This window comes from Idiotropiscis lumnitzeri, chromosome 2, assembly GCF_059441095.1.
Source record: "Idiotropiscis lumnitzeri isolate Australia: NSW breed Sydney's pygmy pipehorse chromosome 2, RoL_Ilum_1.0, whole genome shotgun sequence".
Taxonomy (NCBI): Eukaryota; Metazoa; Chordata; class Actinopteri; order Syngnathiformes; family Syngnathidae; genus Idiotropiscis; species Idiotropiscis lumnitzeri.
In genome coordinates, this window is record NC_142392.1 from 14,570,185 (window position 1) to 14,593,428 (window position 23,244).

Genomic DNA, 23,244 nt, shown 5'->3' on the forward strand with positions numbered 1-23,244 from the left:
AATCCCCTCTACAAAGAACCTACCCTTAAGTGAGTATTTTTTTCATAAAAACAGCGCAACCGCTCCACTTAACTGACATTAACTTCAAGTATCACCACTGTGGTGCCAGATATTATGGAAAGGTCTAAACCAGGGGTCTCAAACTAAATTTACCTGGGGCCACTAGAGGCAGACTCTGGCTGAGGCTGGGCCGCATCAGGTTATCCGCAAGAAAAAAAATAAAAAAAATCTAATCTTCTCAAATGTCTTTATTTTTATTTTTTAACACAAAATAAGATTTAAAAATAAATAAGGAATTAATAAGAACATTAATCAGTAATAAATAATAATAATAATAATGAGTCAAATGTCTGGGGACATGCGTGTTCCTTAGACCGGCTTTTAGACATAAATGTCTGATCGTCTTTAAACTATTTATAATTATAAAACCTAATAGAATAATAAAAGACTGCCCACTAAAACAGACCTGCAAAGTGCGCATGGAACGGGATCACGGCTGCAGGATTGTCATGTCATGTCATGTATCCGTGCATAACTGCGCGCACTGGCTTTTTGATTATTTCGTGGCGAGACAGAGGGGGAGGGTGGGAGGAGGAGATGAGGATTAGCCGGGAGGTAAGGATTAATTATGAATTACAACACAATTTCAAGGCTTTTGGCGGAAAGCGGGGAACATAGGACCCTTTTGGGGAAAAGCAGGGAACATCGGACTTATATTTAGAAAAAGGGTCCTATATTCCCCGGTCCCATACAAAGCGGGGAACATAGGACCCGGGGAACATAGATACGCTCCCCATGAAGGCCATGGTGTTTCTATGGTAAGGACCGGGATGCGAGCGCAAAAAGGCGACTGCTTACGGACCGTTGTTGTTATTTATTTTGACTACTTTTACAGAGAGCGATAACGATAACTATCTTAATAACAGATAACTGCCCCTGGGACTCACTAAACTGGTCGGGACCAAGTTTCATGATTGACACCGAATCCGTCTCCGCCAGCTTTCACAGGCACAGACGAGAAATCATTTCCTTATTCAATCAAACAGCCGGCCAATTTTGCCGTAGTTCCGTCGTCTTGAATAAAAGAAAATATTGTTCATCACTTTTCACTACTATTACGAACATGGCATATCCTTTTGATGAGGATCCCATTGATGAAAGTGCAGCATTAACCCACAGAGAATTAACTACGTCGCGAGCGGATCATGAGACCCCGCATAGACGTATAATCATATCCTGACAACTATCTGTTTGAGTGATACAGTTTCACTTTATAGTCCATTTCTACATCCATAACCTGCTATAATCCGTCCGCACATCTTCAACATCACCAGTCACAGTCTCATCCCAGCACACGAATGAACTCGCTGCTGTAACTCTCTGCTTACGTCAAGCCCACCCTCGAGAGCCATATACTCCACCGTGATTGGTAGGTTCGTTCAGCTCCGCACAAAACACTGTAACGTGCCAGTCATATCAAATTCGCGGGCCGCACGAACATTAAACTTTCATAATAAGGCGGGGGCCGCAAACTATCATGCTGCGAGATTGAGACCCCTGTTCTAGGCAAAGGTAATTAATTTCATTGATAATGTTTGATATGAAAACAAAAAAAACTAATTATCACTCAGACACGTTGGTTCTTCTGGCGCTGATCACATTGGCTTAGTGTCAAGAAAAGAGCTTTGCAAAATTAAATTTATAATATTTTATTCAAAATCACATTTACATCTTACCACAAAGAGTCAGTTCCTTCAGTTTTTTGTTGTCTTTTTTTAAGCTTCAAGGATCGCTGCAATTCTCACCAGCACAATTGTGTCTCTCAGCACCCTTTTTAGAAAAGAATTTTTTATCACAAACGCTGCAACTGAATGGCTTGTCTCCAGTGTGTGTTCTTGTGTGGCTTGTCAAATGCGACTTACGAGAGAAACTCTTTCCACAAACTGAGCAGAAAAAAGGTTTTTCTCCACTGTGTTGTTGTGTGTTTTATTAAATTAAACTTTCCAGAGAAGCTTTTCCCACAAACTGAGCAGAAAAAAGGTTTTTCTCCACTGTGTGTTCTTGTGTGCGGTTTTAAAGACAACTTTGAAGTTAATGAGTCAGTGTGACATGCCCTTTCACCCTCGGCTTGCCCATCATCATCATCATCATCATCATCGTCATGAGCGTCCGATATTGTGTCCTCATTATGTGCTTGTGATGGCCCCCAGTGGTCTTCATCACCTTCTGTTGTCACGTGATGACTTGAACTGCTGCTTGGAGGCTCCGCCCCTCTGTTGTCCTCACTCTCATCCTTGTTTTCATCTTCAGTCTTTATGGGGACAACGTTCAGTGGTGACTTGTTGATCTCCTCCTCCTCCTCCTCCTCCTTTTTGATATGAGTCAAGTCTGGCTCCTCTTTCACAGAACGGAGATCGTTTTCACAGACGTCTGCAGGACACAAAAAGACAAACACAAATTTGGTTTGGTCAAGTCAAACCTCATGCGCCGACTTTGTCTTATATTGTTTCTACCGTGCTACCTTGACTTATGCCTGCCGCACACAGAGCAATGCGTGCGACCCCAACTTGGACCGGACCATGGGGACATTTCACAAAATTACGTTTGACGATGTAAACCTCCTTTTTTGCAGCACAACAGTGATAAACGAGCATCTAAAAAGGAAGCACGTTGCGGCTGATGCCCGATTTAATTCCTGACATAGTCACAGACGTTTCTGGAAGCGAGCTGAAGTTAGCACACACAGGCTATTGTGTGCGTCTGATGGAACACCTGTTGTGGGACCCTAACATATTGATGGGGACCACTGGGGGCCATCGCAACATAATGTCATTGATAGAATAGGAATCCTTCAAGTGAAATATGTTTACAAGTATTTCTTTTTGCATTTAGAGAAAGTTTCATCGGGGGTATTTTTGCTTCCATTATAATCTGGATCCCTAAAAGAATTAAAGGAGCCCTGGCATCAGAGTCGCTATTTATTGCATGATTTACGTTTGTTTTTTTTGTTTTTTGCCCAAAATGACATTTAGCCTGCGAGTACGTTCCGACATTACCCTTTATATTTTTTATAAAATTTCTGTTTTTAAATAAATTTTAAAACAACATTATGTTTGAAGAGTCAAAATCCCTCCACATAAGCATTAAGCAACAACACTTTCACTCTGACTTTCATGTTGACATATTTGAATAATGACTGTATATTTTAAAGTTATCCAATATGTATTCAAATTCGACTAAGATACACCACAATATTTTAAGAGTTCACTGAATTATTTTGGAACTGCAACGATGCTTAACAGCCATAGGGTGTCAGTAATGAGTAACAAAGTAACACAACATTGTCATTTGCATAAATTACCAGGAACTATGAGTTGCGGGGGAGATGCAAACCACCTGGGCCACAGGAACTTTATGACCGGGAAATAAATGTTCCTGGCCTTGTTGGTAGAAAAGGGGGTTGTGACGTTCTCCCTTTTTCAGCCCATAGTAAGCCAAAGATGCAGATGCATTCCTTGCAGCATGCGCTTGATCACTGATGAGATCCGTGCAACCCTGGATGGATGCATTCAATGTATTTTAAATGTTTGGATGGGGTCAAACGATGCACACGTGCACAAAACAGTGCAGGGCCACCCGAGGTTCTTTGACCGAGCCAGTACAAAGCTCATAAATAAATAAGACCAATACGCACTTGATATTTTTTAAAAAAATTTATATTCTTAGTTTTATTCACTAAAATTGATCAATTGCCATTGATGTTTCGCCGCAGTGTGTACATTTTTTAGAGTCGGGCAGAATTCCTTCCGTAAGGAATTGCTTGAACAAGATATAAAAACCAGAAAATGTGTTAAATAATCAGTTAAAATTTTATACTGGGAAAACATGGAGTTCACCCCCCACTATTGGTTATTCTTTGGCATTTATTTTCTGCACTGATTTCATTTGGCATAAACAAATGTTCGGCAAACCGACACAGGGTTCGCGGTTAACAGCTTCCCGATTGCCCGGGGCAAGTGAAATTTGGCCACGTGCAAGATAAAATTATGGGCAACTTACAAGCATTTTTTTAAGCAGCCAAATATCTTTAATTTCGACGGAAACTGTGGTGTGATCTGTTTGTGTGCACTGTATGGTGATGGTTTAACCCAGACACCCCCTTATGTTATGGTTTGGTCCATTGGCCTTATCGGGGGCAATGGGCGGGCGCTACGGGGATCAGTTAGTTCAGTGAATGTCGAGTTAAAGTGGACGACAATAAATCCCGCAGTATTGGAACTCGCTGTAGTTGCATCCTCATTTGAAGTTTGAAAAACACAACAAAAACCGACGATATTTCGGCCGAAAATTGACAGCCGGAAGTTTTCTTACCTTCTGCGCATGTTTCAAGTAGCGACGAGTTCGTTCAAATACGAACATTTCGGATTCCTCTGACATGATTAAAATAGCTCGAATATTTTTAAGTAGACAATTCAGTTGCGAGTAAGGAAGGGAGTAATATTTGATTATTGGCTGTTAATTCATTAGCTCCATGATGTGACCTGACATGTGTTCTGTTTATGCTATGAAACTTATGGACGCAGCGCCACAGGCACTGGTCCTAAAGCAGGGGTGTCAAGATCCAGTCCTGGAGGGCCGCTTTCCTGCATGCTTTCAATCTCTCCCGGCTGCAACCCACCTGATTCAAATGATCAGCTCATCAGCAAGCTCTGAAGAAGCCTGATAAGTATCCTGCTCATTTGAATCAGGTGGGTTGCAGCTGGGAGAGATGGAAAACATGCAGGACAACGGCCCTCGAGGACTGGAGTTTGACACCCCTGTCCTAAAGGAATACACAAATTTCCCACACTCATAAATTTACTCATGTGATTACTCAATTAATAGGCTGGACTTAAAATTGATCATCTGGATTGCTGTAATATCATTTTCCCAATTTAACATGCAGATTTGTTAATTATTAAAACTACAATTAACATTTTCATGCTGTTGTGAGTAGGGTTTCATGGTTGATGATGAAAACAAGATTAATTTATGCTTATCAGATAAATGTTTATTTACATTTGTGGCGCACATTTTACAACCATAAACATTTTATTCTTAGAGAAAAAAAATTGTCACTTGCCCAAGTCGGGCAAGTAATTTGGCCACTCGGGCAAGGCAAATTTTAGTGGCACTTGCCCTATGGGCAAGCAGTTTTTAAAGTTAACCGCGAACCCTGGTTACGTGACCTTGTTGACCGGCCGGTGCGGACAACAAGTCTGCTGTGGCACTGCGTCACCAGAACCTGGCCCAGGAGCAGCGGAAACGGAAAGAGCAGACGCAATGGGAGCTGCATGCGTCGGCTGCTGCATGAGCTGCTTCCGCCCGGTTTTATTTATTTATTTTTCCCATATTCTTTTTTCCTTTCCCGGTGAATTAGCACTCTTGGCCCCCTGAACCTGCAAGTGTAACAATTCTTTTTCTCCATCCAATACAATATTTTCTTTTATCGATGCAAAAACGGGGGTTCTACTCATACTGATTCGCAGTTTCTCATTGACGGACTGTTTCGCATGATGTCAGTAACTGGGAGGCGCACGTCCTCGAGGACGGCCACCCGGCACAGCTGTGTGGTGGTGACACTATTGGACGGGTGACTGGCGGAAGCTTCAATCCATTCGCGTCTCGCCCCGTCTCCCATAAGAGCTCACCAACTTAATCCCTCATCATATTTTACAAATGCCAATTGGTTTTGTCTTCTGTTTATGATTCATATTCAATCCCCATGAACACGTCAATTATAATTTAGCTATTCTTTTTTAACTAACTAATACAGTGATTCTCAAATAGTGGGGCGCGGTGCCCTGGGGAGGCGCGGTGCGATGCTGAGGGGGGCGTGTGGGACCCTGGGGAACCAGCTTTTTTGCATGGTTTTGGGACCAAAAAAGGCGATCTCAGACCACGCGAGTTTGAGCTCGTCAAAGCTGTTTGTGCCCCGAGTTCACGCAGTACTGGTTTAAAAAAAAAAAGCGTCGCCCCGTCGCTCGTTAACCCGGAAGTGATTTCTTTCGCCGCTCTTTAAATGCTAAGCTATCTTGCGCCTCAGCAGAGCGAGCAAGAAGACGCTAAGCGAGCTAATCGCTAAAATTAATTGCTTCGATGGACGCTCAACTTTTAAAAGAAGTCTGACTCAAACCGCGCTCGGGCGGAGAGCCAGCAGCTATGAACAGAAATGTTGTATTGCAACCATTACGTATCCAAACAAAATAAGACGATGGCTACGTGAGGAAATGGCTGACGTCATCAAAACGAAGCGGTTTGACGTCAGATTGTAAACATAAAAAAAAATGTCTAGTCAACATATTCAAACATGTGCTTTATGTTATTTCTATAGAATTTTTGTTTGAAATCCCCCTGGCTCTTTTTGTCTTTTCTATATTATCTATGTATTAATAACTGTTTGGTTTGTTCATGTTAATAAAGTTAAAAAAAACTAAACAAAAACGTAGAGTAAATATTTATCATCCCATCAATATTCGCACCACAGAGTGCTGAGTTTTGAGATCCTCACAATAGTCGTTCTCAAAATGATAGATTTTTTTAATCAATTTGTCTTTGTTAAGGGATATTTTATTGACAATCTAACATTTATAATACAAAGAACATGTACATTAGAACGAAATGTAAAAACAATTGTGGTGGGGGGGCGCAAATCTATTTTCTTCTTGGTAGGGGGGGCGTGACAGGAAATAATTGAGAACCACTGAACTAATATAACCCCGTTTTCCACAACCAATGAGTCAGTATAATTTGAAGTGGATTATGCGCAGACTAAAAATTTCTAATTTAATTCATAATCTAATTTAATCCATCACAACATGATAATTCATCATATTCCTGTCATTTCCATCTCAAAATGTCGTTCCATTAATTGAATTACCGTCGTACATCCGTCGCCAAACTGAAGTATGGAACATTAGATGTTTTTCTTTTTTTTTGTTTTGCATGACCTTTAACCTTGCATGTTCTGTATCAACAAAATTGTATCTCTTACCAGTCTCCCTGTTTCATGAGTTGCTGCCGAGCCAAAAAGGAGGAGTTCAGAGAGGAATTTCACCCTCAGGGGCAATCCCAAACTTTTGTTTCCAGGACATTGTAACACTCTGGGCTGGTTTATTGTTCTCCTTATTGCAATTTTACTGCATTCAGTCTTCCTCGAGACTGAATACGTTCTCGTGTTTGCCAAATAGTTAATCCTCGTTTCTCACTTTAGCTTTGCACAGTCAATATATGAACTTTTTCAACTGCACAATCACTTCATTGAGGTCTAATTATCAATTGTTTACCATAGTCAGACTTTTGCCGTCAAAGAGACCTGTTCCTTAACCATATGTTAACGTTTTCATCACTCAGGGCTTTTCCGTGTTGACAAATCACATTCCACGGAACATGCATTCATTCTTTTATGATCTTAGATTTCTCAATTTAAATTACCCCTTTTTGCAATTAAGATTAATTTCACCCCAATGATTATGTAGCCAATTATCTTTCTCATTCTAATTTTGCTTTAGTTATGATCCAAATTTTTAAACATTTTTTATGCTGCATCTTTCAATGCACACTAGGACGCACACGCATTAGTTGAACTGATAAAACGGAATATTAATGCAATCACATACGGCTTTTAGAAGGGGCAATTCTTTCTACAAAGGAGGGACTGGCACTGGTTTATAACTATCACCCCTTTTCTCCTGCGTGGGGGCTGCCTGACTTCCTGGTCCCACAGTAGATGGTAGCCAGGTTTTTGATTTTGTGAGGCCTTTACCAGAAACCGAGTAATCACAGGGTACGTATCTGAACAGCGGAGTCGAACCGGCCCAGACTTAATTCATTACTATTGCTACGCACCAGCGAAACCGTCGGCTCAGCTCCAGGGGCTCCACACAACGGTACGCCTCGATCCTTACTGTGTTCCATGCCACAAAGTGCCCAATACGATACGTGGAAGCGCGCTTCTCTTCATTATTTCTATTTTCAGCTCATAATTTTCCTGCTAAAATTTACACCCTGGCCAGGGTCTGTGCTCAAACTGAGCTTATTCACAACTATGTTGTTTATAGCTATAATTTTACACTTCTTATTTCTCATCTCTTTAAGCACTAGACCTTTCTTTTCTTTATGTTCTGCACATTTCTCCCGCACTAGTCCCCATTTACTTAGTTCCTATCATCATTTCCTTCATTTATTTATTTATTTTTTATACTTTATGTCCTTCATAGTGTGGTTACTTTGACATCTTTTAATGTCTTAATCATTATAGAGGCCTCTTGTTTAAACAATAATTGAAACTAACACAGGGACATTTTCCATGACCAATCGGCCAGCAGACCCACACGCACAAGCTTTCTTTAACAACCCCAAAAGCCCCGACCGCTTGGACACAGGCGCACAACACCCATTGTGAGTAAACGCATCTCACCGAAAGTTCAGCCGGCCGGCTGTTGAACGCCTGCGCCCCAGCACCCTGAGACCCTCAATGGAGCAAAATGCCAAAAATGTGGTATATTTTGTTGTTGATTTGTGGGTCTGGCTCAGCTTCCCTCCCGACGGGTCGCCGAGCATGGCAGAATTGGTGATGGAAAAAAATTCTCTGACACAGCCATTTTGGTTGGAAAGAGATTTTATTCTCGTCAAATGCTGATGTCAAAAGAAGTCTCCCCAAAAAGAAAAAAGGGAAAGGTGTCCCCTCTCTCCGGCCTTCCCTTCTTAGAGGGAATGGCCACACCGGACATGAATATTGAAGGTTTGTATTACGATTGCTGGCATTATTTTAAACACTTACAGGACCGAAGGTCAATTATTTAATTTAGCAGGTTCATATTTACTGAATATGTTCAACAGTGATTGTTAAAGATGTGCTCTCAAAGTCCTTACTTTGTTACATATATGTTTATGATGTATTACTTTGTCACATGCATGCTTATGATGTGCCGCCCCTTTCATCCCTTTTATCCTTTGTCGCCTCAGAATAAAATCTTCACTTCTTCCACACTGTCAGACGAGACAGGTTGTGTGCAGTTATTCCTCTGTCAATACAGAAATTCTGGTTTGCTGATCCTGAAAATAGTTGGACGCGAAACTACTGCTGCGTAGTACCACTCTGCCAACATTGATTAAACAAAAAGCATTTATCAAATGTATGTAGAAGTACAGTGCATAGATAAGATTGGCTGGGATTGTAGTCATGGTGTTTACTGATGCATTCATATGCTAAATTTATATGACTAAGTTTAAATGTAAGACCTCAAAATTGCACACATAGTATTTTCATGACCCACACTCTCATTCAGAACAAACAGATTCAGTCTGCTCAGGTCAAACTGATGACAAACCAGATAGCACTTCATTGACAAATACGACAAAACACATTCTCCACATAGGCCATAGAAGATGAAACATATCAAGTTGGGCCGGGGAGGACGTCACAGGGACGCGATCAGGAACACCCAAAAACACAATTTGATCTGTGAAAACATACACCACACAATCTGTACACTGACGAGATTACAGGGGAAGGAGAGACAGAGAGACTGCCGCCTGCCTGAGAAGGTCAGCCTTGGACGTGGAACGTGGACCGGGGGAGGGAGCAAGGACGACCGATTCAACCTACATGACCCTTGACAAAGAAAACCTCCAATAAAATGTGAGGCTGGGCTGAGATCAGCGTAACATTTTTCGATAGTACTCGTCCGAGTACAGTTTCTCGTCAGATTAAGAAAAAGACGCCCAGATATCTGTATTTGTACTATTTCCCGAACTCCAGAAATCGAAGAAACTAAAATATCAAAACTCCAATCAGTTGTTGTTGAGTCTTTATTTGGTTCTTTTCTTTTTGAGTACAAAAAACGAACACGCTATGGAGTAAGTTTGGCTTTTAAGATTCATTTACGAAATGTTTCTGATTTTCTCGGTGGCTCAACTCCAACAGTGGATATAAAAATACACTACATGCATAGTTTTGAAACATGATGACATGACATACTAAATTTCTTTAACAACATATAAAAACTGGAATATGTAAAATGTTAAATATTCAGTTCAAATTTTAAACTGAGAAAAAAAACACGGAGTTTATCCCCCACTAATGGTTATTCTTTGGCATTTATTTTCTGGACTGATTTCATTTGGCATAAACAAATGTTCAGCAAACCGGCAAGTAAACGGCAATATTTAAAAATAAAACGGCAATAACCTTGAACGATTGTCCCAAACAACTTAATGTTGTGATGCATATTTTTAACGATAGAAAGTCGTTCTTTACAAAGCAAATGAGAGTAAAACGTGTACAAACCTGCTTCGTTCTCTTCTTTTATTCCACAAAGTTCCACTTTGTACTTGGGTGTCGTTCTTTCACACATTTTCAAACGTCAATCTCAACAAATCCGCACGTGATCTCTGCTTGGCGATAACTCGTGTGCTTCTCTTTGTTCGACGAGACGAATGAAAGAGCGACGGTCTTCAAAGTCGCACAGAAAGGACTTCCTGTTCGTCACGAAAGCGGAAGAACAGGACACACCCCGCTGTGATATGATTGGCTGCTGGCTGTGTGGCGCACTGTCACCAACTCACCGACAGATGTCGCCATTTGCGATGCAAATCATTGTTATCTTCTTCTAAACATTGGAAAAACGTACGATTTGAACCGTATGCACATAAACAAACATTTTAGTTCCCAAATATGAACTTGAGAGATGTATTGAATTTTATTTTTGTTGCTGGTTTTGTTAAAACATCTGACACCATGTTGTTGGTTGGATAGTATTCCAAATGTATTTCCCTATTTTTAACAGTTGACATGACAAAGTGATACTTTATGTCAACATATTTGCACTTTTTACAGGGTTTTTCGCCAGGTTGTGATGTCACTGTTTTATTACTTAACTGTTATTGTGTTCGAAAATGATTTAGGTATTTCTTTAAGTACTTTAATATTTCATTATTCGTTTCAGTATTCATTAAACTACAATAATTCACTATTAATTTCAAGATTCATTGAACTGCTTTAGGATTAATTTAGTATTCAATGTTTAATCGTGACAGTATTTACTTTTTAAATTTTTGTTTCACCATTTTGTTCAATCTTATTCTTATGGAAAATCATTTAGCAAGCACCAACACAAGGTTTTTAAAGATAAAGATAAAGATGTCCTTTAATAGTCCCACAATGGGTAAATCTGCAGTGTTACAGCAGCAAAGGTATAGATCACAGAGGCGGCGGCGCAATGTAGCCGTTAATGTATAACATTAGCAGCAGACATTCAGAAAAAGCAAACCTATGCGAATATACACAGTATATACGTAAACACACAAATCCCCATGTGTATATACACACTTACATCCCACAACATATACAAGTGTAAGGAAACACTCCGAATGTCTGTCTATTGTAAAGGAAATTAATAAAAAATACTGCAATGAGAAGACGACTGCAATGGTAAATGAAGGATTGTATTGTGATTGCTGGCATTATTTTAAACACTTATACAGGACAGAAGGTCAATTATTTAATTTAGCAGGTTCATATTTACGGAATATTTTAAACATTGATGAAACAAGAAGCATTTATCAAATGAAACTAGAAGCACTGGTCACAAGAATGACTGGGATGGTAGGCCTGATGTTTACTGATTAATTATATTATTCTCATATGCTAAATTTATAGTACTTAGTTTAAATGTGTGAACTTTATTGAAATTTTGGGTAGTGAGAACAAATTTGCACACATAGCATTTCCATGACTTGCATTCACATTCACAGCACTTCATGGTCAAATACGCCGAAGCACATTCTCCAAATTGGCTGTAGAGATGCAAACACACCAAATTTGGCACTAGAGGTGTCACATAGACACTATCGCAAAAAATACATTCCGAAAGACATAACAACTGGAGATCGGAGCACATGCACGTACGCATACACACACACAGACATGGATACATACACCTGCACATAGACGTGCACATAACATTCCCTTTATTAGTCCCACAATGGGGAAATTCGAGACTCGAACCCAGGCCTCCTGGGGAGACTGGGACTGAACGCGGCGCCTTAGACCACTCGGCCAACCTGGCAGCCTCCTCATACACGCACAGACACTTGGACATACACACGCACACACCAACAAGATTCCAGAGGAATGCCAGCGGGCAGAGAGACGGAGAGACTGCCTGCCGGAGAAGGCCAGCCTTGGCGTGTCAGTCTTGGGGACCAGACGGGAATCAACTTATCCAGACGATGACTAACCTGGGGAGGACCTTCCCTTGGACGTGGACCCGTGCCGTGGGAGGGAGCGAGGACGACCGATTCAACCTACATTACCCTTGACATAAAAAAACTCCTATAAAAACTGAAGCTCGGATGAAAGCTGGTGCGCATTTTTCGACTGTGCTCGCTCGAGTGCAGTTTTCTCGTGAGATTAAGAAAAAGACGCCCAGATATCTGTCTTTGTACTATTTCCTGAACTCCAGAAATTGAAGAAACTAAATATCGGAACTCTAATCAGTTGTTGAGTCTTTATTTGACCCTTTTCTTCTTGAGTACAAAAAAACGAACACGTACTGGCGTAAGTTTGGCTTTTAAAGGTTGATTTACTAACTACTTCTCATTTCCACGGTGACTCAACTCCAACAATAACATGACAAATATTTGTCATCTCATCAATATTTGCACAACAGAGTACTGAGTTTCGAGATCCTCACTATAATATTTCTCCTAATTATATTTCTTATTAATTTAGCTTAGTTAAGGGATATTTTATTGATAATCTAACATCAACAAACAAAGAAAGAAAAAATTGGTGGTGGGGTGGCGCGAATCTTTTTCTTCTTGGTAGGGGCCGGCGTGAAATAATTGAGAAGCACTGTTATTAGATGCAAACATTATATTCATACAATCTTGCAGCCCGAGTGAACCACAGTATTGTTGCAAATTCGGTCGGAGAAACGGAAACGTCCCACTACTGTTCCAGCAGCGGCTTCTCGGGAAATAGGCGGAAGTGACGTCGATGCTGACTCGCGAATGTGGCGATAATTTAGTTATTTTGTTAAATTTTTTTATCAACCGAATTAAAATATTATATAAAATAAATATTAAAATAGAACAGCCAGGTGTAAAAAGACCCACTGAGGCAAATAAATATATTTGGACAATACGCGCTTAAAGCATGACGTCATAAGCAAGCGCGCAGCTTCCGAAGGACCTCGACCACATCCACCGACCCGTCCACATCGGAACAAAAGCAGTCCACCGCTAAATTCTTCTGATTTAGTGTGGAACTGACTGTAATTTTCTCAAAGGATGTCCAGTGCTACTCTAAAGGACTACGACATAATTCATAAAGTCTTTGTGTCCCGATAACCTTATCTTCGTGCGTTGATGCTTTTCGGCGTAGTTAGCTTAGCTTGTTAGCTAGCTAGCCGCTAACAAAAAGAGGCACATGACTCATCGTCAAGCAGAGATCAAGTGCGGATTTTTGGGAATTATCATTTGAAAATGTGTGAAATAACGACACCCAAGTTCAAAGAGGAACTTTGTGGAATAAAAGAAGAGAACGAGCAACATCTTCAACTGCTGGGCGAAGGTTGGAAGCAGCCTCGTGTTGTGCTACACAAAGCAGGTTTGTACACGTGTTACTCTCATTTGCTTTGTAAAGAACGACTTTCTTTCATTAGAAATATGCATCACAACATTAAGTTGTTTGGGGAAATGCGTTCAAGGTTATTGCCGTTTTATTTTTAAATATTGCCTTTTACTTGCAGGTCTGCTGAACATTTGTTTTTGCCAAATGAAATCAGTGCAGAAAATATATGCCAAAGAATAACCAATAGTGGGGGGTGGACTCCATGTTTTTTTTTTTTTATAAAATTTCAACTGATTATTTAACATTTTACATTTTCTGGTATTTATATCTTGTTCAAGCAATTCCTTCCGGAAGGAATTCTGTTTGACTCTAAAAAATGTGCACACTGCGGCGAAAACATCAATGGCGGTTGATCAATTTTAGTGGATAAAACACAAAATATTAAGTTTTTTAAAAAAATCAAGCACGTAATGGTCTTATTTATTTATGAACTTTGTACTGGCTTGGTTGGGTGAGAGTCAATGAACCTCCGGTGGATATGCACTGTTTTGTGCACATGTGCGTAGTTTCACCCCATCCAAACATTTAAAATACATTTAATGCATCCATCCAGGGTTGCACGGATCTCATCAGTGAACAAGCGCATGCTGCAAGGAATGCATCTGCATCTTTGGCTTACTATGGGCTTAAAAAGGGAGTACGCCACAACCCCCTTTTCTACCAACAAGGCCAGGAACATTTAGTTCCTGGTCATAAAGTTCCTGTGGCCCAGGTGGTTTGCATCTCCACCGCAACTCATAGTTCCTGGTAATTTATGCAAATGACAATGTTGTGTTACTTTGTTACTCATTACTGACACTCTATGGCTGTTAAGCATCGTTGCAGTTCCAAAATAATTCAGTTAACTCTTCAAATATTATGGTGGATCTTAGTCGAATTTGAATACATATTGGATAACTTTAAAATATACAGTCATTATTCAAATATGTCAACATGAAAGTCACAGTGAAAGTGTTGTTGCTTAATGCTTATGTGTAGGGATTTTGACTCTTCAAACATAATGTTGTTTTAAAATTAATTTAAAAACAGAAATTTTATAAAAAATAAAAAGGGGAATGTTGGAATGTACTTGCAGGCTAAATGTCATTTTGGGCAAAAAAAAAACCCCAAACGTAAATCATGCAATAAATAGCGACTCTGATGCCAGGGCCCCTTTAATTCTTTTAGGGATCCAGATTGTAATGGAAGCAAAAATACCCACGATGAAACTTTCTCTAAATGCAAGAAGAAATACTTGTAAACATATTTCACTTGAAGGATTCCTATTTTATCAATGACATTATGTTGCGATGGCCCCCAGTGGCCCCCACTGTCCCCCATTAATAAGTTAGGGTCCCACAACAGGTGTTCCATCAGACGCACACAATAGCCTGTGTGTGCTAACTTCAGCTCGCTTCCAGAAACGTCTGTGACTAATTCAGGAATTAAATCGGGCATCAGCCGCAACGTGCTTCCTTTTTAAATGCTCGTTTATCACTGTTATGCTGCTAAAAGGAGGTTTACATCGTAGGACGTAATTTTGTGAAATGCCCCCATGGTCCGGTCCAAGTTGGGGTTGCACGCATTGCTCCGTGTGCAGCAGGCATAAGTCAAGGTAGCATGGTAGAAACAACATAAGACAAAGTCGCCACATGAGGTTTGACTCGACCAAATTAAATGTGTGTTTGTCTTTTTGTGTCCTGCAGACGTCTGTGAAAACGATCTCCGTTCTGTGAAAGAGGAGCCAGACTTGACTCATATCAAAAAGGAGGAGGAGGAGATCAACAAGTCACCACTGAACGTTGTCCCTATAAAGACTGAAGATGAAAACAAGGATGAGAGTGGGGACAACAGAGGGGCGGAACCTCCAAGCAGCAGCTCAAGTCATCACGTGACAACAGAAGGTGATGAAGACCACTGGGGGCCATCACAAGCACAAAATGAGGACACATTATCAGGCGCTCGTGACGATGATGATGATAATGAGCAAACTATAGGTGAAATGGCACGTCACACTGACTCATTATCTTCAAAGTTGTCTTTAAAACTGCACAAAAAATTACACAGTGGAGAAAAAACATTTTCCTGCTCAGTTTGTGGCAAGAGTTTCTCTCAAAAGTCAAGTTTAAAAACGCACACAAGAACACACACTGGAGAAAAACCCTTTTCTTGCTCAGTTTGTGGCAAGAGTTTCTCTCAAAAGTCGCATTTAACAAACCACACAAGAACACACAGTGGAGAAAAAACATTTTCCTGCTCAGTTTGTGGAAGATACTTCTCTAGAAAGGCTAATTTACAAATTCACACAAAAACACACTGTGGTGAAAAACCTTTTTCATGCTCAGTTTGTGGCAAAAGCTTCTCTGATATGTCATGTTTGACAAGCCACACAAGAAAGCACAATGGAGAAAACCCTTTTTCTTGCTCAGTTTGTGGTAAAAGCTTCTCTCAAAACTCAACGTTAACAAGCCACACAAGAACACACAATGGAGAAAAACCTTTTTCCTGCTCAGTTTGTGGTAAAAGCTTCTCCCAAAATTCTCATTTAACAAGGCACGCAAGAACACACAGTGGAGAAAAACCTTTTTCCTGCTCGGTTTGCGGTAAATCTTTCTCTGTAAAGTCAAATTTACGAATCCACACAAGAACGCACAGTGGAGACAAGACATTCAGTTGCAGCGTTTGTGCTAAAAAATTCGCCACTAAACAGAGTGCTGAGAAACACGATTGTGCTGGTGAGAATTGCAGCGATCTGAAGCTTAAAAAAAGGACAAAAAAACTGAAGGAACCGACTCTTTGTGGTTTTGTGATTTTGAATAAAATATAATAAATTGAAATTTGCAAAGCTTTTTTATTGACACGAAGCCAATGTGATCATTGCCAGAAGAACCATTGTGTCTGAGTGATGATGATTTTTTTTGTTTTTATACTACACCCTGAACTGGTCACCAGCCAGTCACAGGGCAGACATAGACACCGTCACTGAGTGGGAACTGAACCCACGCTGCCTGCACACAACTTGGGCAAGTGTACCACTACACCATCAGTGGCTTTATATCAAACATAAATAAAATTAATTGCCTTTGCTTGGAAGAACATTTGTTAACATTATGCTTTTCAGTTGTCTTTTTAATTGTACCTAATGGAAAAGGTGTGAGAAGAAACGGTGCTTATGAAATCGGTGCCTTCCACGATCATCAATAAAATCACTTGTTCCACTTGCTCAACTGGCCTTCATTACGCTGTGAAAAGGTGAAAAACTGAACTAGAAGTTGAACTTTAAATAGAACAAGAAAGATAAATGCAAGTAGTCTAACTTTCTCTCAAAGATTTTGGAATGTCAAGAGTGTAGCTACACCGGTCCAGCGAAAAGGCCACGATTCAGACTGATGTCCAGATTTTCTTTTTTTATTTCTCTTCCTTTGATGGCTTTAGGAAATCACGTGAATCAGTGAAAACTACAAATACATACACGCCGAATGAGTCCTTGAGGCCAATGCAAACAATGTACATTAATAAACAAAGTAAAAATGAAGAAAGGCACAAATATCGTGTGCGCCTCCTGAACACAGTGTATTTATCGCTCTGCTGTTGCACGGTCCGTTCCTGCTTTCGTTAATCTTCCCGCTTCTTTTTTTTCGTCACCACGGAGGAGAGGATCTGCATTACGCAGTTCGTTGCTGGGCGTCTGAATTGCAAAAGTGAATCACCGTAATTTAATGAATACTGAAACGAATAATTAAATATTTAAGTACCTAAATAAATACAGAAATATTTTTTAACACTCTAACATTTACATAATAAAACAGCGACATATTTCAATTTAAAATTCACAACCACATACTGAGTTAATTACATTCATAATAAATATAGAACGAATTTTGAAAGATAAAAAATAATTAATGAAATTTTAAGTATTGATTAATGCAATAAATAAATAAAATAATTGCATACATATTTAAATGAACAAATATGTTGACAAATATTCAAGATTTAAATAAAAATAATTAAAAAAATATTGAAATAATTTTTATGGATTAAAAAAATTGAATAAATATTGTAGTATTACATAAGCAAGCTTAAATAATTCCATGAAAATCGAATTAAATACTGATAGAGGTAAAGAATAGTAAAAGAAAAAAATACTTAAATAGTGACGTGCAAATAAATGAAAAACAACAGACAAATCCCTCATGAAAAATACAATTTATCAACATTTGACAAACGACAATGTGAAATGTTGATCTGAGAAATTTCTTTCTTGCGTATTCATATTCTTAAAGAGCCTTAATCATTTTTTTCTTTTACTTTTTTAGTTACTTAAGAGCTCAATCCACGTGAAATATCCCCTCGGGAGATAAAAAAATATCTCATGCAAAAAATAAAGAGCGACTAATTGTTTTTGAGGACAATCAAGGCAACATCGCACTGGCGAAAAAGCCTGTAAAAAGGCAAAGGTGCAAATATGTTGACATTAAGAAACACTTTATCACGTCAGCTCCGGCACCCTACCGCGACCCAGTACAGGATAAGCGGTGTGGATAATGACATGGCATGACATTTGGAACACTGTCCAACCGACAACATGGTGGCAGATGTTTCAACAAAACCAGCAACAAAAGTTAAGTTTAATTCATCTGTCAAGTTCATGTTTGGGAACTAAAATGTTTGTTCATTTGCATACGGTTTAAATCTTAAGTTAACCAATGTTTAGAAGAATATGACAATGATTTGCATCGCAAATGGTGACATCTGTCGGTGAGTTGATGACAGTGCCCCACACGGCCAGCAGCCAATCATATCACAGCGGGGTGTGTCCTGTTCTTCCGCTTTCGTGCCGAACAGACTGCCGTTTTCAAGCAGGGGATCCATTCAGCGCTACTTTAAAAAACGACGCGATCTTTCATTCGTCTCGTCTAACAAATTGAAGAACAGAGATCAAGTGCGGATTTGTTGAGATTGTCAGGGGAGGGATTTCACTGGTCACCGAACCATAGAGTCATGGTTTCAAATCAAAACCAAAAATATCTCTGAACATCTTACAAGCAAACAATGAAACAAAGAAATAAAATGATCACAAAACATGTATCTCTCATGCCATTCATATCCTCATAAGAAATAAAAACAACACAAAAACAGTACTGATGCATTCTGGGAGCCTCAGCCAATCAGATGGCTGGTTAGAGAAATGTGAGTGGTGTGCTTTGGGCAGTGTGTTTTCATCTATTTTTGTGCAGTCTGTTGTCTAAACCTGTGATGTATCTTGCTTGCAATAACATGAATGATAAGACAGACTACAACATCGTGGACAGCTGCCATTTTGTCCAGCTTTCTCCTGCACCATCTCCAAACACCGTATTCACATAATATAATAATAATAATAATATTCCCTTTATTAGTCCCACAATGGGGAAATTCGAGATTCGAACCCAGGCCTCCTGGGGAGACTGGGTCCTGAACGCGGCGCCTTAGACCACTCGGCCATCCTGGCAGAGTCACATGTCACAGTCAATTTGAAGCAAAGATGTCTCAGATTTTGGCCGGCAGGGTGTGCTAACATGCACCCTGAAATACCTCAAGGGGAACATGCCCGATGGTCGAGCGAGTTGCTCAGTCCATATAATAGGCGAGTCGCATTACAAGGCGCGTCATATGTTTTGGGGAAGATTTAAGACTTTAAAGTGCGCCTGATGGTCGCGAAAATACGATAACCACGATGAAACTATCTCTAAATGCAAAAAGAAATACTTGTAAACATATTTCGCTTGAAGGATTCCTATTTTATCAATGACATTATGTTGCGATGGCCCCCAGTGGCCCCCATCAATATGTTCGGGTCCCACAACAGGTGTTCCATCAGACGCACACAATAGCTTGTGTGTGCTAACTTCGCTTAGCTTCCAGAAACGTCTGTGACTATGTCAGGAATGTAATCGGCATTAGCCGCAACGTGCTTCCTTTTTAATTGCTCGTTTATCACTGTTATTGTGCTGCTAAAGGGAGGTTTACATGGTTGGACGTGAAGCCACTGAAGGAGGAGCTTCAAGACCTCGAGCGCAGAGGTATTATCGCACCTGTTGACTGTAGCACCGATTGGATCAGCAGCATGGTGGTAGTACAAAAACAAAATGGCAGGCCAAGAATATGCATTGATCCAAAGCCCTGAAACAAGGCTCTCAAGCGCAGTCACTTCCCATTGGCAACTATTGAAGATGTACTCCCAGACTTGTCTAAAGCTAGACTGTTCACAGTGTGTGATGTTAAAAGTGGTTTCTGGCATGTCAAACTTGAAGAGAAGTCTAGCTACCTGACCACATTCTCCACCCCATTTGGGCGCTACAGATGGCTCCGGATGCCCATGGGGATTAGTCCGGCACCTGAGGTTTTCCAGAGGAAATTGAATCAAGCATTGGATGGACTGCCTGGTCTGTATATCATTGCTGACGATGTGCTTATTACAGGCCAGGGTGAGAGACAGGAAGATGCGATAAGAGACCATGATGCAAAGTTGAGACAGTTTCTGGACAGATGTAAACAAAAGAACATTAAATTGAATCCAGACAAGTTCAAACTGAGACAGGCTGAGTGCAATTACATTGGACACAGGCTCACAGCAGGTGGACTGAAAGTTGACCCAGACAAGGTCCGTGCCATTGAGCACATGCCGAGGCCCACAGACGTCAAGGCAGTGCAAAGACTGTTGGGTATGATAAACTATCTGGCGAAATTTTGCCCCAAGCTTTCAGACCAATGTGAGGTACTGAGACAGTTGACACACAAAGATGTTGAATGGGAATGGATGGAGCAACATGAAACGGCTTTTGCGAAACTTAAAATGATGATTGCAGGTGCTCCTGTCCTGAAGTATTACTGCCCTGAGGATGATTTAGTGGTGCAATGCGATGCATCGGACACTGGTTTGGGGGCAGCACTAATGCAGAAAGGCAAGCCCATTGCTTTTGCAAGCAGAGCACTCACGCAGACGGAACGTGGCTATGCTCAGATTGAGAAAGAGTTTTTAGCCATGGTTTTCAGTGTCGAGAAATTTCATCAGTTCACGTATGGCCGTAAGGTCACTGTCCAATCCGATCATAAGCCGCTCGAGACAATTGTGAGGAAACCTCTGTTGAGTGCTACAAAGAGACTCCAAAGAATGATGCTGCGCATTCAGAAATATGATTTGACTGTAGTGTACGTTCCAGGCAGGGACATGTTACTAGCAGACACGTTGAGCAGAGCATATCTCCCAGAATGCTCACCCCTGGGCTCTGTTGAGGCTGACATAGAAACTGTTAACATGGTACAGCACCTACCTATCTCCAATGACAGCCTGAGCAGGATTAGAGTAGCTACGGAAGAAGATAGAACGCTTCAAACTCTTATTAAGATGATGCAACAGGGATGGCCATCAGACAGAAGATCAATACCGCCGGAGATCAGGCCATACTATTCGTTTCAAGGTGAACTGGGTCACCAAGATGGCATTGTTTTTAAAGGTGAACGTGCTGTTATACCTACCGCACTCCAGAAGGACATAACCAGCCGCCTGCATTCATCTCATCTAGGTGTTGGAGGATGTCTGAGGAGAGCCAGAGAATGTGTTTTCTGGATTGGCATGAATGACCATATTACAGCACACATCACTCGTTGTGACATCTGCAGGTCAGTAGATGACAGACAACAGAAGGAAACACTCAACCCACATGATTTGCCAAACAGACCATGGGCTAAGGTGGGCGTCGACATTTTTCAGTTTGAGGACAAGAACTACCATGTGACAGTGGACTATTACTCGAATTATTGGGAAATAGACTTTTTGCCTGACACTAAATCTGCCACGGTGATAAAGAAACTGAAAGCCCACTTTGCTAGATATGGCATTCCCAGCACTGTAATTTCAGATAATGGACCTCAATACTCATCGGAGGATTTCCACAGGTTCAGTCGGCTGTGGGAGTTCGAGCACAAGACATCATCTCCAGGTTACCCTCAGAGTAACGGCAAAGCAGAGTCTGCCGTGAAGACAGCAAAAAGACTTTTGCAAAAGGCTAAAGCGGCTGGGCAGGACCCATATCTTGCGTTATTGGATCACCGCAATACACCGTCACAAGGACTAGACTCAAGCCCGGCGCAAAGACTGCTGAGCCGCCGTACAAGGACACTGCTCCCAGTCAAGCCCAGCCTTCTTCGGCCCAAAGTGATTAGAGCAGGGCCAGTACTGCTGAAAAATCAATTCCGCCAGTGTGCTTATTACAACCGCTCTGCTAGGGATCTCGATGCATTAAAACCTGGCGATTGTGTTAGGGTTCAGCCTTTTCACCCCCACACTAAGTGGAGGTTGGGCAGAGTGAAAAACTGTGTTGATTGCAGATCCTATGACATTGAATTGGATTCAGGTGCTGTTCTGAGAAGGAACCGTAGACACCTCAGGCACGCTCTGGGAGATCCACATGTGAGGCCAATAGACATGGAGGCTGAGGATCCACCAAACACCCAAGCGAGTCCAATACAACCTCAGCCAGCCGCTCCGTCCGATAGCGATAGGCCGATGACAACTAGGAGTGGGAGAGTTATTCACAAGCCGCGAGCGGTACAAGGACTTTACTACTTAATCACATGCTTTGGGGATTCTTATTTTTAAGGGTAATTGTAATTGTGAAAAAAAAAAAAAAAAAGGGTGGGATTCCTCCTAACAGAGGAGCACGGTTTTGTTTGGGATGTTGAAATTGCATCTGTCACTGAGAAAAAAAAAAACTGTTGTCTCAGCATTGTTCACATTGTATGTGTTCGGCACCAAGTCCAATTTAAAGGACAAGCTTTCCAAAAAGAGAAAGGATGTAACAATATGGTATGCTGTGTTATCAGGTGCATCAGTAGGGGGCACTGCAGGGCAGTTGGATGTGTGTAAGCCTGTTGTTAGGACTGCAGGGCATTCGAGGAACACGTTGTTGGAAATAAACGCTGGCCAAGTTGGGTCAGAGCAAAGAAACTGGACTTGTATCTTTTCTTAGAAAACCCCACTTAAACAGGGGTGGGTGTGAAATAATTGAGAAGCACTGCGAGTATATGCAGACATTATATTCATGCAGCCCGAGTGAACCACAGCATTGTTGCAAGTTCGGTAGGAGAAACGTAAACGTCCCACTGCTGGAGCAGCAGCGGCTTCTCAAGCCAAAGGCGGAAGTGACGTAAGAACTGCCTCGCCAATGTGGCTTCAATTTATTTATTTTGTTAATTTTTTCATCGACCGAATTAAAATATTATATAAAATATATATTAAAACAAAACAGCCAGGGGTAAAACAAACACAGAGGCAAAGAAATATATTTGAAAAATACGTGTTTAAAGCATGACGTCATTAGGAAGCGCGCAACTTCGACCTCGTCCACATCCACCGACCCGTCCACACCGAAATAAAAACAACCACCGCTAAATTTTTCTGATTTAGTGTGGAACCGACTGTAATTTTCTCACAGGATGTCCAGTGCTACTCTAAAGGACTGCGACATAATTCATTAAGTCTTTGTGTCCCGATAATCTAATTTTCGCGCGTTGATGCTTTTCGGTGCAGTTAGCTTAGCTTGTTA

The 23,244-nt window shown here is 40.8% G+C and overlaps 1 protein-coding gene across 1 annotated transcript in view; it reads left to right on the forward strand.

Moving 5' to 3' along the window:
* The first annotated feature begins 13,246 nt into the window (after positions 1-13,246).
* LOC148341766 (uncharacterized) overlaps positions 13,247-23,244 on the forward strand; it is a 121,852-nt gene continuing 111,854 nt past the window's right edge. The window contains exons 1-2 of the mRNA XM_088287951.1: positions 13,247-13,654; positions 15,364-15,561. Of these exons, the coding sequence (XP_088144077.1) occupies positions 13,531-13,654; positions 15,364-15,561 (322 nt within the window). The 5' untranslated portion in view covers positions 13,247-13,530. The remainder of the gene's footprint in view (positions 13,655-15,363; positions 15,562-23,244) is intronic.